The sequence below is a fragment of the Phalaenopsis equestris genome, unplaced genomic scaffold (genome assembly GCF_001263595.1).
Source record: "Phalaenopsis equestris unplaced genomic scaffold, ASM126359v1 Scaffold000339, whole genome shotgun sequence".
NCBI lineage: Eukaryota > Viridiplantae > Streptophyta > Magnoliopsida > Asparagales > Orchidaceae > Phalaenopsis > Phalaenopsis equestris.
Window position 1 is genome coordinate 142503 of NW_018164781.1, and position 16628 is coordinate 159130.

General features: G+C 34.6%; 1 protein-coding gene across 1 annotated transcript; it reads right to left on the reverse strand.

Annotated features, from left to right (window-relative positions):
* Positions 1–1523: 1523 nt before the first annotated feature.
* On the reverse strand, positions 1524–15643 carry LOC110025870 (kinetochore protein NDC80 homolog). Its single transcript, XM_020726552.1, has 6 exons — positions 15627–15643; positions 13890–14987; positions 13177–13423; positions 2575–2721; positions 2155–2348; positions 1524–2003 (listed from the first exon to the last, which is right to left on the reverse strand). The coding sequence occupies exons 1-6, from the start codon at positions 15641–15643 to the stop codon at positions 1988–1990; spliced, it is 1719 nt and encodes a 572-aa protein (XP_020582211.1). The 3' UTR covers positions 1524–1987.
* Positions 15644–16628: the final 985 nt, after the last annotated feature.

Below are 16628 nucleotides of genomic sequence, written 5' to 3' on the forward strand. Positions count from 1 at the left end.
CATTTTGACCAATAGTTGATTAATTGTATCTGTAGTTGATGAAATGGCCCAGTTTAACTATTTTGGTGTTTTGGAATGATCAAATGATCCAATTTGACCATTTCATGGTTTAGACTGATTCACTGGTCCAAATTGACCAAAGTTGACCAAAATTAACTAATTGGGTCAAAGTTAACCAATTAGATCAATTAAGTGTCACTGTTGATTTAATAACCATTATGGTGGCCTTTAAGTCAGAGTTTAACCAGATCAAGGTTTGTCGCTATTGAGTTGATCATTTTAGGTTATTGTCATTATTAAGATCCAAAAGGAGTGCTTTGAGGGATATTTCAATTTTTAGGGTTTTATTGACCCTAGATATACTCAAAGAAGTTAATGTTGGCAGACCCTTTATCTTGATGATCACAATTATTATTTTCAAGTCTTTTAACTATGTCTGAGAATCTTAAGTCATAAGATTTCTCAAGTTGAATTTCGTATATGGATGTTATTATAAGACCTTCACCAAAAGTGAGGTCCATAAATGGGCCCCCAATATGTGTGGAATACTGGTTAAGTATGCCGCACATATTGGCATTGACTGAAACGTCACAAATAGTTTTTGGATTGTCGGTTATCGGATAATTTTGAGAATAAATGTCATGTCCCCTTAAATGAGATCTCATAAGAACATATATCTACATGCGAACTCCCAGTGATATACTGTTATGTGTGTTATATCGGGTTCACCTAAAAAAATATTACAGTGGAACAACGAAGATTATTAAAGTGGAACCGTGGATGCTATTAGAATAGAACTGCAGATGTTATTTAGAGGATTATTGAGAAATTAATGGGAGTTATTGGGGGTTATTGAGGTATTAACTTCAATAATGTAGCAATAACCCCTCGATAACCTCCAATAACCTTCGCGGTTCCACTCCAATAACCCCTATAATAACCACTGTAGTCACCCTCTAATAACCTCTGCGGTTACACTTCAATAACTTCATGCAATAGCTCCCCAATAACCTTCGTGGTTCCACTTCAATAACTCTCTGCATGAACCCCAACAATAACCCCTTATCAACCCCTTTCACTTAGATAATCCATAGTTACCTTCGCGATATAACACGTGGCGTCATATTCTGCACGTATTGTCACGCCCGGAGTCCAAACAGAAAACTTTTCCCGTGCATCCTATTCCACCAGAACTAACAAATCCCACTCAAGAAGACACATTAAAATTTAATCTCTAATAAAAAATTATTTAAGTTCCTATAGACATGTATTTTTCAACATATTTCTTAATTATCATGTGCCGTGGATCTGAAGTTCTCTGTACCAACTTTTTCAAATCTCTATTATTCAGAGAATTTTAATATTCCAATTTAATTATAACTTCTTAATAAATTTTCATTAATTTGCACAAAGAGAAGCTTTTCATAACCAAATCTATAAAAATATAATATTGAATTTTTATAAAAGACAAAAAAAAACTCATAATATTTGCAACAAATTTTAAAAATATATGCATGTTCCCATGATAATTTCAGCTATTTATACAGACAATTAATTGCTTGGATCACAATCTGACTCCCTCAGCAAAAATGTTACAAAATTTGATCCAAACAGACTCCTAAACACAGAAAAAATTTGTGTACGATAGACGTACACAGCGCTACGTACGATTTCGAGGTTATACGGAGGGTATAAAGGGGTTATACATGCACCTCCATGTAACCTAGTGTAACCTACTTGCAACCTACAAATAAGTTTCGCGCTTTTGTTATCATATATTAAGAATTTATTAGTGGGTTATAAGTAAGTTACAGAATGTTACATGAAGGTTACAATGGGTCATACCACGAATATAACCCCCTTATACCCTCGATTTAACCTCAAAATCATACGCAGCGCTGCATATGTCTATCGTACGCAAATTTTTCCACTAAACACAACCAAATTCAAAGCTGTCATCACATCAAACAGAAGTAATTCGCCAACACTAACTATTGCAAATCCTATTAAAATGATGAAGATAATAAGAAAACACCAAAAAAAAAAAAAAAAAAAAAAAAAAAAAAAAAAAAAAAAAAAAAAATTTGGATCAGTGCCATAAAAACAGTAAATTCTCCAAATATAATGAGAAATTTACATTAAACCAGAGCTTACCTGGAAGAAGCCTCAAAGGCCTGTTTCACTCCTTCAACTATCTCTCTGATCTCCTCTCCGATCCCAACAACTGTAGATCCCATAAACTCCTTATACTGAGAGACACTATCGATCAACGAATAGAGCTCCTGAGCACATAATTGAGTCTCCTCCGTGCACTCTATCAAAGTCCTCTTCAGCTTTTCTTCAGACTCCTACAAACATAAAATCATTTCCTAATTCAAAAACTAAACGAAATAGAAAGTTTACATGTTTTATTTATTTAACACCCAAAATTTACACTTTTGACATCTTCGTGTTATAATTGTAATCATTTTCGACGTGATGTTATAGATTTGAGCGGCATGCACGTAAATACATAAGAATTGTGTGGTATGTATGTAAATCCCCCAATAGAAATTAGGAAAAGGTAAAAACAACCATTAATAGCTCCTGTGCCTCCCTGTCCATTAGTTTCAGTTGTTCTTCTTTTGCTTCTGACTCCTCTTCTATGTTCTCCATTTCAGATGAGCATTTCAAACCATGTTCTTCAATTTCCAACTTAAGCATATCAACCTGACTTTCAATCTGAAATTAAACAAAAACAAAAATGTTTAAATCATCCATATTGTGAAGAAACAAAGCATTGATCAAAATTTGTATTCATAAGAAAATTTTATCAAAAATGTGTTTCATACTCGTTTGATTTGCTTTGAGATGAATGAACTATGAGTTTGATTGATTAGATGTGTATGGCACAAATCTCAAAGAAAATTCAATGATTACAAGATTCACCCTAATCAAATTTGGAATTAGGACAACCTTATGCAGTTGTGTTCCTATCCTGTATCCAAATAAAGACATCAGAAACAATGAATACTCATTGAATTATACCATTTGTGGTAGGAATTCAAGATACCAAGTTTTACAAAAAATAAAGTTCAGAATACAGCAATACCAATACAGTCTGGATGTATAACTGCAGAATTAGATAATAGAGCAGAATAATTTTATTGATATGAAAGAGGAGGTATACATACAGATTACATGACTTCTAACATAGGAAAGACATAAAATAGGAAAGACGGACAAATATGAAATACAAAAAAAAGAAAAAAAATATATATATATAAAACAGGAAATATAGTAAAAAGAAATAAATTAATGCTAATAATTTCTAACACTCCCCCTCAAATTGAAGCATAAATATCAATCATGTTCAACTTAAATTTGAACTCATCAAACAACAACCGCAGAAGATTCTTCGTAAAAATATATGCTAGTTGATTAGTTGAAGGGACAAATAAAAAACAAATTTCTCCATAATCAAGTTTCTCCTTGATAGAATGATGGGCAATCTCCAAATGCTTGGAACGAACATGTTAGATCGAATTACGGGCAATGCTGATGGCGGCCTTAAAATCAGAACATAACTACAAAACAACGGAGACCGGCATACGTAACTCACAGAGCATGATGCGCAACCAGAGAGCTTTGCAAATGCCTAGAGACGTAGACCAAAGCTCTGCTTCAACACTGCTACGAGCAATCACAAATTGTTTTTTTCTTTTTCCATGTGACAAGATTTCCCCAAATGAAGGAAAAATATTCAGAGGTAGAACCTCGGATCATGGACGTACCCGACACAAACGGTGTCCGCACAAATAGTAATAGAATGAGAGATGCAATGAGAGTATAACAAACATGAGCCCGATATGTCTTTCAAGTAGTGGAGGATCCGATGGGCAGTTGTGAGGTGCTAAAAAATTCTAGCTCCTTGGACTCGGTGACAGTGGGAGTAGGTAAAATATCCAATGGAGTCGGGAAAGGAACAGAGTTCAAAAATTCTAGCTCCCCCTCACCCGAGGTAATTTTAGGGGAGTATGGGACACTTTCAAACAAGGAGATATCGACACCCACATAAAGTTTAATTGTGGTGGGATCAAGGCACAGATAGCCTTTTTGAGTGTAAAAAAATCCAAGGAAGATACATTTGATGGAACAGAGATCAAGTTTACTACGAGATGGATGAATGTTTCAAACAAAGGTTGTGCACCTGAATATTTTGGAGTCTAACATGAAGAAAAACTGATTGATAGGAAAATATGACATCAAGATAGATAACGGGGTGGGGTCCGAAAGTTTTGGATTTAGTGGGGACTATATTGATGAGATATGCGATGATAAAGATAACTTCATTCCAAAAATGTTTCAGGACAGTATATTGAAATATAATGAAACGAGTAACTTCAAGAAGGTAGCAGTTTTTCAGCTCGACTACCTCATTTTGTTGAAGGGTATTCATACAAGAGCTATGATGGAGGATGCCCTTAACTACCAAAAATTCTCCCAACATAGAATTAAAAAATTCACGACCATTGTCGGTTTGAAGGACTTGAATAGTAGTTTTGAAATGAGTCAAATATGGAGTGAAAAGTTTTTATTGTGACAGCAACTTCAAATTTGTCTTTTAATATATAGATTCAAGTCACCAGAGTGCAGTCATCAATCAAGATAAGCAACCACTTTTTGTTGGTGTAGCTTGAAGTCCAAGAGAATCCCAATAAGTCACTATGAATCAATGAAACAGGAGCGAAAGAAGTGTAAGGGTGAGGTGGATATGGTACACGTTAATGTTTAGCTAAATGACAAATCTCACATTTAAAACTGAATAAATTTTTATTTGTAAATATCAAATGATACAATTATTTTAAATAATAAAAAAACTGAGATGACCCAAACGACAATGTAAAAACATAATAGAACATTTAGTAGACCAGAAAAAACTACAACTATAAGATCGGGTATTTGGGTCATCAATGCCTTTTGCTTGGAAGAAGTATAGTCTGGTTACACGCTTAGCAATTCAAATCATTCTCCCCAAATGACGATCCTAAAAGACACATATATCAGGAGAAAAATGAGCAACGCAATTCAGATCATATGTAACCTTACTGGCAGAGGTTACATTTCAGTAACGAAACAAAAAATACGAATCCCAGAGTCAGCCTGACTGTTAGAACAACAACCATTTACCAACAATGAAATTTAATGAGTCATTGACAATTTTAATAGTATCTCTCCCGAAGTACAAAAATATGTGGAGAAGATTTGTGAACACCTGATCATGTGATCCATGACACCTGAATCAATAATCTACAGATTAGAAGAAACAGAAGTGAGTGCCATAAACTATAATCTTGACAAGCATGGGACATCGACAGACCGGAGAATTGACTCAATCCAAACAGCTTAATTAAGTGTTTCATTTGACTCTTGATGAGTGTGGTGATTTAGCAAAGGTCCAGGTGTAGTTTGGTTGCACAGCCGCAGATTCTGAGATCGTAGTCCAGGTGGAGTTTGGTTGCACAGCCGCAGATTCTGAGATCGTAGAAAATCCTTGAGCATGGGAGGATTTGACCAAAGATTTATTTGTTGGTTTCCCATGGAGTTGTCAACACTTATTATGAGTAAGATATGGTTTGTGACAGAAGTCAAATGTGTGTTCGGGCATGACAGTGTTGGTTACTAATTGGCGACCAAGGCTAAAGGTTTCACCGAAGGAGAGGAGGTCTCAAGCCTAAGAATTCTCCGGACATTTTCGCGGCAAGTCTCTGTGTATTCTGCCCTGAGTTGAAGGGGTCACGACCAACAATGTGTCCCCAGACTTCATCAAGCTTCTTGTTTAGGCAGGCCAGAAATTGAAATACACAATCCTTTTCCACAATTTTTTGGAAGAGTGTAAGATCAGTAGGAGAGTTCCAGGTGTAGTTGTAGCAGAGATCACATTTCATCTATAAAGCAACAATGTCATTGCAGTATTGTGTCACCGTCCTTGATCCCTATTTTGCATTGCGGAGCTTTTTATTGACCTCATAGAGTTGGTCAAAATTCCTTACGTCCAAGTAGGTATCACAAGCGACAGTCAAGAGTGTATTAGCAGACAGAAGAAATAGGTAAGAACGGCCAATCAAGGTTTCTATGGAATTAATCAGCCATGACATGACCATGGAATTCTCCACTTCCCAAACTCCATACGTTGAGTTAGTCTTTGGAGGTTCACGAATCATCTTTCTGAGGTGGTTGAATTACCTCAAATTTTAGCAAACAATGACACAACTTGAGACAATCGGAGAAAATTAGAATCGTTGAGCTTATGGCTGGTGATCAGAAAGTTAATGTGATTTTCAGATCCTCTGGTCTACGGAGAGACTGCGGTTGGTGTCAATCCTCAAGAGGAATAAAGTACACCGTCGTAAGGAAGCTCGATGGTGGAGGAGTTCGCCATCATTCCAACTGAGCAAAAGTTGAGGTTGGGCTGTCGAGATATAGAAAGATTTTGGCTGAGAAGATCAAAGATAAAAGGTCCTGCAAGCGGCTAGAAACAGCCTGCAGGTAGGTACGCCCAGCAAGTGAAGTTGACAGGAGGGCCTGCAGGTTCAGCGACAATTTCATGCAAAGTTTAGCAGCAAATTCCTGTAGGGCTCAGCGGTAGAAATTTCTGTAGGGTGGGGGTAGAGGTAGGTCAGTGGGAGATCCTGCAAGAAGGAAGAGCCTCTAGTCTGGAAAAGAAAGGGTCGACGACTATAAAAAAGGCAGGTAGGACCTGCAGGAAGAAGGAACCGACAACTAGGGTGATGTCCCGAAAGCAATTAGGGTTAGATCCATGCTCTGATATCATGTAGATTAGCGAATAGAGCAGAATAATTTTATTGATATGAAAGTGCAGACATAAGTACAGATCAAATCACTCCTAATATAGAAAAGATAGAAAATAGGAAAGACATACAAATAAGAAATACATAAAATAGGAAAGAAATATATAAAACAAAAAATATAAAAAACAATTGAAATAAAACAATGCCAATAACTTCTAAAAATAACTATAACATGTTGTGAATTAATGGAATAAAGCACTCAACATTAAGCTAATGACCAACCCATTTTACTGCCTAAGAGTAAAGGATATTGCTTGTAATTTATCTTATAATGCTTTATTTCGTTTAAGTTAATTAATAATTTGATTGGCTAATTTCAAGTGATGAAACTAGAATTTTAGAACAATTAGTAATTATTACAATCAAGATAAAGTTGTTAGAATCAAAACGTCGTTATTTCATTGAATGTTATAATACCCATATAGCAACGGTTCGCATTCCTAACTAGGTCGGAAAGGTTGTGGTGATGTAGAATGCCATTTAAAATATTTATTATTAACTTAATATGACATGAGAAAAAACTTGCAAGAAACTCTGAAAATTTAGATGACACAAAAGTATTATCACAAAACAGGCATTGAACATTATGATGAAAATAAAAAAGGGAAATTTACATGTATAGCACACAATTCTTATTTATTTACATACCTCACTAACTTTCATATTTACATAGCACTTCGGTGTTCTAAACATATGCATAAAAAGGTATTTCACTTTTAAAAAGTGATAAAAGTGATATATTTAACATGATATTAAAGATTTGAGTGTTACATGTGTAGAAATGAAAAATTAGGTGTAAGATATGTAAACACATAAAAATAGTGTACTATGTATGTAAGTGTCCCCAAATAAAAAATATGATGGTAATCAATTCAACTAAAAAAGAACAATGACCCTATATTAGAAATTAAATAATGAGAATGATCAAGAAAATTGACTGCATGATTAAAATTCATGCACTTGTGGACAGCGAGGAATATAAAAAATACAACTAAATAAATAAATCTCTTCCAGTCCAATAATGAAAATGTAAAAGGAAGAAGAGGGAAAAAAGAAAAACTGGGAAAGCATTCGCCCGAACTGCAAGCTTTACATTACTAAATAGAGATAAGCACTCCTAGATTCTTCTAATCTCTCACTTGATCTAGGGAATGAAGTCTAGAAGCGAAATGAATTACACATACAACTAAACATTTCATTTAGTAACTAATAATAATGACATACATGGGTGCCCCAGCCCCTTATTTATAATTACAAAATCAGTAGCTAAATCTGAGAGAATAAAAGAATCAACCACTGATGCAGGAAAATGGTAGAAAGATCATAAGAAGCAGAAAATCAAAGATTAAATAAACCATCCAATCAAAACAAAGAATCATATAAATCATAAACAAAAAATTGCAGAGCAAGTAAATTAATTGATCAGCAAAAAAAGCCCATTAATGAACACAATAAAGAGTTGATGATTAGCGTAAATGAATTATTAATCAACACTAGAAGATCCCACATCACAAAATTTTTTGAAATATTTTGACAAGAGCTTATTTCAAAATCAAGCAGCCTGATTTGCATGGATATCCAACTACTCTTCTAATGATTTTTGTGACTCAGAATCATAAGCCAACACCATTTTTCTCTCATTTGTCTCAATTCCACCATTACCTCGGAATTATTCTTCTTTCTTAAATCATTATTCTAATGCTAGCAAATTTGACCTCCAACAAACGCAATTTGTTTGGTTAAAACTGAGAGTACTTATGAATCTAACTCGAGATGAACTTGTTTGATATTTGGTTGGACCAAATTTATACAAATTCCATTGGGTTTGGGAGCCTTACTTTCATAAATCATATGTTTAGCAAAATAGCTCTTCATATTCCATGACCTACATATATTATTTAGAGAAGCATGGAGAAAATAAAAAAGATGGAAATGAGGAGGATACTACAGTCACAAATCAACTATCTAATCTATTATTGCCCTCTCTAATTTAGCACTTCTACCATAACATTTCACGCTCAAACTGGATCTTAAATATCAATAATGTGAGCTTGTTGCAAAGATTAAAAACATGTCAAAGTTGCCAAAGCATTGAAAAAATGTCAAGCAAATTTTTGAGACGTGGAATAATGATTCTCTTTTAAGAGACGTCTCTGATAAAGTTGCAATCCACTTTAACATGCATGGTTCATTCATAAAAGACAGAATTGCTAGCAATATCTATATAATTGCTTGATTATCATAATTAGAAAGCATAATCTGGGATACAAGAAAGCCAATAATCACAAAGCATATCATTTTGCTAGCATATGAGTCATAGCCTTGTAGTCAACTTCAATGTTCGATCTAGCTATAACAATCTATTTTTTTTGTTTCTCCATGATGTGAGATTTCAACTACTCAAGTCACAACATCCAGAAATAGGATTCAATTTCTTCAAAGATCTAATGTAACCCGCGTCAAAATTAGCTCCAATCCTTAAATGATTATGTATTTAGTGAACTGGACATTTCTCTAAAAATTTACCAAATAAATCTCTAGATTCTTATGATAAAATCCATTTGTTTTCTAATTCTTTTGGATTATACATAATCACTGATCACACCAACAACAAATGATACATCAAGTCAATTGACAGTCAAATATATAATCTTAGCAACTAGACATTGATGGTGACAAGCATTCAAAATTTTAATCATTTTCAAATTATTACAAAGTATCCAAAAAAGAGTTGATCTACCTGCACCCAAGAAAGCTAGTTTCTTCAAGAAAATTTGTAACAAATTTCATTTGCAAGAAAAAAAAATACCTTCCATTTTTAAATGCAAATTTGATGGCAAGAAAAAATTCCAGAATTTTATATTTTGAAGATAATATTCTATTTCCCTAAAGCTGGAAGTATCATTCCTAATAAGAAAAGTATCATTACCATAAACAATGAAGACAAATATCAACACGTATCCTGAAAAATTTGTTGAACTAAGCCCAGAGACTTTGCATTAACGCATATATAGCCTTCTAAAACTTGTAGCTTTTAGTCTTCCTATAAGAAACATTCCATAGAGGTTGCTCTAAATAAACAACACTGATGAATTCCTCAAACAGAAAGCATTGTTGGCATACATTGGAGCAAATTCGTTATTTAATTAATGTAAAAATAAAGAGAGAAAAAGAACATAATTGAGCATAATGGAGCCAAAGGTTTAAAGTAGTTGATGGCATAGAGCATAGATTATATCTAGCTTTCAAAAACAAATCAAGCTTTGTAGCAGTAAAGATATCAAACAAGAGTGAAATTAATAGTAAAAAACAAGTGGCGTCACATAAATGGCAATCAAGAGGAGCAGTCATTTGAAGGTTAATTGCAAGCTTTCAATTAGGATTGGGCAAAACTTTAATAAATCATGATAATATAGTCAAACAAACATAAAGAAAGAAATTTATGGAAGGGAAAAGAAAGATCAAAGGCATTTCATAGAGCTATAAGGAAATTGAAATCTTAGAGTTCAAATGAAGGCAGATCCCAACTGCAGTAGATGGATTGGAAAGAGCATCTTCAATAGGAGGCAAACAAGGATAAAGGACAGAGTATGAACATACAATAAAGTAGGAATAGGCACCGAAGCACTGGGTGCAGGTAAAATATATAGAAGCAATAAGGTAAAAGCGAAAAATTAGTAGGGAACAAATGTGATATTGACAAAAATAGAGTTAATATGTAATCAGATCATAACATAGATAAACTTTTATTATCTCAAGAATAACCCAAATGATACCGTAAAAAGCCATAGCTTAAATATGCAGTTTCCAAAACTCTAAGGAGGTAAAGTGGGACTGAAATCCAAAGGAAGAGAAAGAATGTATTAACTGAAGAAAAAAAAAAAAGACGAGTGATCACCACCTGAGCGCCACCCCAAGATGTTGAATGTACTTCTTAACCCGAAAGGATACGGGAAAGGTTATTACAACCAATCAAAAACTCTTCTCCAGTCCAAACAACATAACCCCTATTTATAAAGTATAGACTCTCATAATTACAAGTATGTAATCCTGAAAATTAAATACACAAATAGCAAAGTAAAACACAAAAATCAAGACTACACATTGAAATAAAGCTCTAGCTCAACACCAAAAATATGCAGTTAATAGCATTGAATATAAGCGTAATACATCTTAGCAAACGAGAGTGGTTAATTAAAGCTAAGGATTCAAGGAGAATGACTAAAAAGAGGTATGTGAAGATATAGATGTGGAAGAAAGAGTGAAAACACAATGTTAAAGAAGATAGTATGATAGACTTTTAAAATTAAATCCAGCTTCCTATATTGAAATATCAAAAAAGCACGTCGTTCATGAACAACTCGTGTTTGGTAAGTAGCTCGTGTTCCATTCTTTTGTGAAGTAAACGAGCAAAACACGAACAAACGTTTTGAGCTCGATTTATAAACAAGCTGAACACAAACAAAAACTTGTATGTTTTTGTTCCGCTTTATTTGGCTCGAATTATATAAATAATAAATAAATAATATAAATAAAATATTTATATTGAAAATTTTCTATTTTATATTTTAAATTTTTTTAATTTTATTAATTTTTAAATAATTTTAGCTAGGATTATAAATGAAAAATACTTTTCTTGTATTGGATATGAAAATACATAAGAATTAGGTGGTATGAATTTAAATGCGAGAGAAAATTGTTTTTGGCGGGTTTGTTTTAAAAAAAAATTTTTGGCTCGTTTCCCTCCTTTCCTTAACCATCCCGCCCACAAAAAACCTATAAAAAAAAAAAATTACGCTCAATAGATCAATACAAGGTATGTATGTAAATGCCTTCCCTCCAGCCGCATCCCATCCCACCTAAATGCAGCCTCCGCGTCTTTAATCCCAGATCGCTTAATTTCAAAAGAAAATTTCACCCATGCTTTTTAAATTATGCATCTCATTCTTACCAAAAGTATTTGCATGCCTAAACTTAACCTGGGGCCATATAGCTGTGCACCAATGGAAATTTTAAAATACATACTCGAAAAAAAAAATAAAGCAAATATTTGTTCAAGCAAAATTTTAAGTTTTAAAAAATTTTAAAATTAACTTTAAAAATATTTTTTTTATCCTAGCGAGCCGAAAACGAATAATAAAAAGTTAACAAGATGAACTCTAAACAATAAAAAGTAAATAAGTCGAACACAAACAGAGTGTTCACGAGCTGATTAGAACACGAGTAGAACACGAATAAAATTATCTTTAAAAGATTCGAACACGAGCCAAGCTTGAGCTCACTCCAGCCTGGCTCGTTTACACCCCTCCTATAAGATTTTAGGAATCCTAAATTCAAAAATAAGATGAGCGAATGGGATTATAGATATGGTAGGATATAAGAATGTTTAAAAAACAAAATTTTAGTTAAATGCATTCAAAAATCTACTTAAATTTTGCTACAAAAACCCTAAATATATAATTGTCATCTTTAGATGTGAAACAGCTCATAAGAGACTAGAAGGAAAAGTTAAACTAATTCCAACTTTATAAATCTTTATTTGGTAAAGCTTTTTAGTGGTTTTTTTTATCTCATTGACTACCTTTCAGTAGGATGGATATATGAAAAGCTTCTTCATGCCACATAATCTTAAAGGCCCTACACCCGCACCGCTTCATTAAGCAATATTTGAATATTTGATTCAACAACAAAAAAAAAAAAAAGTCCAACTGTATGAAAGTAAAAAAAGTAAGCTTCTTACAATAAAGTTTAACGAATTTTATGACAAAAAACACATTTATGAACATCAGTTTTAGTCCATTAAAATAGTTAATACTTTTTTTAATTAATCATGTATTCATTAAAATTAAGTTAATATATTATAATTGAATGAAAATCATAACAATATTCACTTCAATCATTCAAACAATTCAGATCAGCATAGCACGACCTTTCTTTCCAAACAATAACAGTCATAAAACACATACAAAAAACTTTTAGAATTTTTTTGCCAAATAATCATCTGTTTCAATGTAAAACAACAAAACACAAATGCAAGACAACAATGCAATATAAAGCATAAAACAATTATAAATCGGAGCTGATTTATTTCCCATGCATATATGTTTAAGATTTCCCGAACAATAAATTTCTAGATACTGACAAGAAAAATGTTAGCTCCTAAAATACTGGTCCCTTAAGATTTTTTTTTCTATGTGAAATTGAAACAAACTAAAGAGAAGCTCTAAAGCTGCTAGAATTCAGTTATATCATGGAACATAAATAGAAGAATCTCCTTTTTGTATATTGTGTTTCATGCAGAAAGAAACAAAAGTGCAGAGCGGACCTCATTAATTTTATTTTGAATGGCTGTGTAGTAAGCCCTCTTTCCATCGAGCAACATGTCATTCTCAAGTGATTGTTTTTGCAAATTGATTAGCTCTTCCATTTTTGAAACCGTTGATTTTTTTGTCTCCTCCATTAGAGCCCTAATTGCTGGCTTCAACTTAGTTTTGTGATCGATTCCAATGACCTCAGCTGCAGAAGAGGCCTTGGCATTGAGAACCAGCTGGACATTATTCCCAATTTTTAATCTGAAAATGGCCAAAAATCAAATTCAAGATGTATCAAATTAGTCTCTATTTGGATGCAGAATTTTGATCACAAGAAAATCAAAGAAGAATTGAGAATCACAAATCAATGGCAGTAGTCTCATAACTCGACAAAAGAGATTGAAGTTCATTTCACGAAGTTAAATCGTTTTATTTCCCTTCGCTTCATCGAAATACAGCATTTAGCGAAAACAAACTAAGAAATTAATACAAAAAAGACGCGCTAAAGTGGGAAAACTGACTAATCCAGACACATGTTAGAAAAATCAGTGAAATCAATAGACAAAATACGGTTCCTCGATGAAATCATTAGAGAATTCCATGCAATACATTAGACAGAGCAAGCAGAATGTGTTGGACATATAACCTTTTTATCGAATTACGCAGCATCAACCTAAAACGGCGTCGATTAAATACTCGAGAAGTAGCAAAAGTAACAAACACTTACTTCCTATTTACTTGGTTGCATTGTTCTGCCAAAGCCTCGATTTCCCTAAACTTCCTCTCGAATTCAGAGTTAAGCGTCCATGCCTTCTCCTCCATTTCATTCCTCCGACTCTCCCCCTCTGCAATATCCCTCTCCACAGCCTGCAATTCCCGCTTCACCCTCTCCACATCTCTCGTGCTCATTGACTGCCCCCGTATCCTTTGTCTCAATTCCCCATTCTCCTCATCCAGCCTCCTCTTCTCCATCTCCCGCTTTTCCAGCTCCCTCTCTCTCTCTGCAAGATTTTCCCTCTTCTCCTCAATCACGGCAGAAAACTTATCCACCACATTCTGGAACTTACTGACATCCTCCAGAAGTGCAGCCCGTTCAGCCTCGAGCGCTTCGAGCCGTGACGGTGCTGCGGCGAGATCCCGCACCTTGGTCTCGAACTGAGCAACTTCAACCTCGAGGGCTTCAACCTCTTTAACCGCGGAATCCGCATGCCGTTTGAGCCTGTCGTGGTACTCGGCATCGAGATCAGCAATAGTGCAATCGTCGCCGGCAAGGAAGAGAGAATAGGTGCGGGTGATATAACGATTGATGTCGTACTCAGATACGTGAGGGGAAGTGCGGGAGGAGGCAAGGTGATCAACAACGAGGGCAAGCTGCACTAGCCAGTGAAGAACGGAGAGAACGGATGGCCAAGCGTGGGGAGTAGAAGGGGCTTTGAGGGCGGATTTGCTGAGTTTGACCGGGCACCGGAGCGCGGCGAGAAGAGGGGGAAGGTCACGGGTGAGATCGGATAGAGGGCTGCCGAACTCTAGGCGGGAGAAGATGCAACGAAGAGCTTCGGCGACGTTGCGGGCCGGGGGGAGTGGGGGTTTCAGGTGAATGGGCGGAGAGAGGGAAGCGAGGTAAGAGTTCACGGCGCGTAGAATGGATACGCGATCCGAGGGGGCGCAGGCGATGGAGTAGGCGGGGAGGCCGCTAGCAGAAGAGGGGCGGCTACTGCAAAGGCTCGACACATCGGGGGAGCCCGGCGCTGATGATGGAAGAGGAGTAGTCCAATAGCGGTTGGATCGGTGATGAATACGGAAGAGAAGCGTCGCCGGAGGCCGCCTGGAAGTGTGATCTCGTCAGTCGCTGCGGTGCTCCAGTTCTCGGTCCTCTCATTGGCCTCAAAGATCACTCTCTGTCACCTCTGCGCTTCTGCTGGTCGCTCAGAAGTGATAAGTTAGGGCTTTAAAGGATGAAGAAATTTTGAATCGTTGGCGCTGCCGAGCGGCGTCCAGAACGAGATGAGCTCACTTAGGAGAGATGAAAATTTCATTTTAGCCCACATTATCATATATTATTGGGAGAGATAAAATTTCATTTTAGCCCACATTATCATATATTATTGTTCTGAAAATATTTTTGACATTATAATAATACAATAACACATCAATATCATCACAATAATATTTGAATAATGCAGAATAATATGGGAGGAATATTCACATGTGTTATCGGGTTGGATCACAAGAAAATGAATTTTTTTTCTGTCAGCTCCACGTGGAGGTAATTTATTAGACTTCAAACATATTCCAGACAGGGTAGATGATAATAAAATTGAGGTATTTCGAATGGAAAAATAAACATATTGAATATTTTAAACATTATAATGAATTAAATTTATTTAATATTTATAAAGAAGATGGACATAGTGATTAATTGAAGTTATGAGTGTTTTAATAATCATAGAACGTGACCAAGTACATCCCATCATCCACCATCCACTCCTTGCATATAAAAAATCAAATTTTAATTCATAATTAGAACTTTTTCAAAGATTAATTATTGAGAGATCTATAACAATCAACTCAAAGATGAATAGAAGTTTTGTAAGTATTAAAGTTCTCAACTTTTTTCATTTCTCTTTGTTGCTAATATTAGAGAGCTCTACTTTACCAAATATTTTTTGTCGTCTCAATTTTATCCTAGTAAAGAAAGTTTAGACTCTCAATTTTTATAATTTTGTCTTTCATATGAGCAAGTTTGATTCATACAACTTTAGTATTTCCTCAAGTTGGGCATGAAAACTTGACAACTTGAAGATTGTAAAGTTTCACCCTTCGCTTTAGAAAAGATATATATATTTGTATTTGTTATAAGATCTTTCACCCCTTTAATGACCATTCAATTAAGTTTTGAGTTCCCTCAATAGCCAAAAGATGAAGACACCGAGTATTTGTGGAATATTGATCTAAGTTTTTGACCCCTTTGTGCTTAAATACGTGGAATATTGATGTCGGCACTATTTTTGGTGTGGGGTTTGCAAATAAACCACTATAATGCTAATGAAGAAAAATGTTGTTGTATATATGAATTGTCTTCATTTATAGTAGTTTTTATTAATGGTTCTTTGTTCTTAAAAGCAAAAGGAACAAAAGTTAAGTTGGGCTGATAATAATCTCTATATAAGTAAAAATTTTAACAATAATAATTAATATTTTCAAGTATTCTAAAAGAGTTATAAATGATGTTGGAGACTCATAACAATTAAAGTATCAACTAATCCTCAAGGTGAATGCCCAACTTAACACCGAAGGTCCATGCTTGGCTTATTTATCCTAATTTCAATTTAGAATCATGGCTTTAATGTATCTTGAATTAGAGTGATTGACCTATGCTCTTAGCTTAATGTTTATTAATGCTTCATGAATTACTAAGTTCTCTAATAAATTTTTTTTAAAAAAAAAATCTTTAATTATTAAAAGT

Excerpts from the sequence above, each read along its gene's own strand:
- LOC110025870 (XM_020726552.1), bottom strand. Across the intron at positions 13,424-13,889 it reads TGCAACCAAGTAAATAGGAA|ATTAAAAATTGGGAATAATG; the intron begins GTAAGTGTTTGT and ends GGCCATTTTCAG. Across the intron at positions 2,722-13,176 it reads TTCAAAATAAAATTAATGAG|ATTGAAAGTCAGGTTGATAT; the intron begins GTCCGCTCTGCA and ends GTTTAATTTCAG.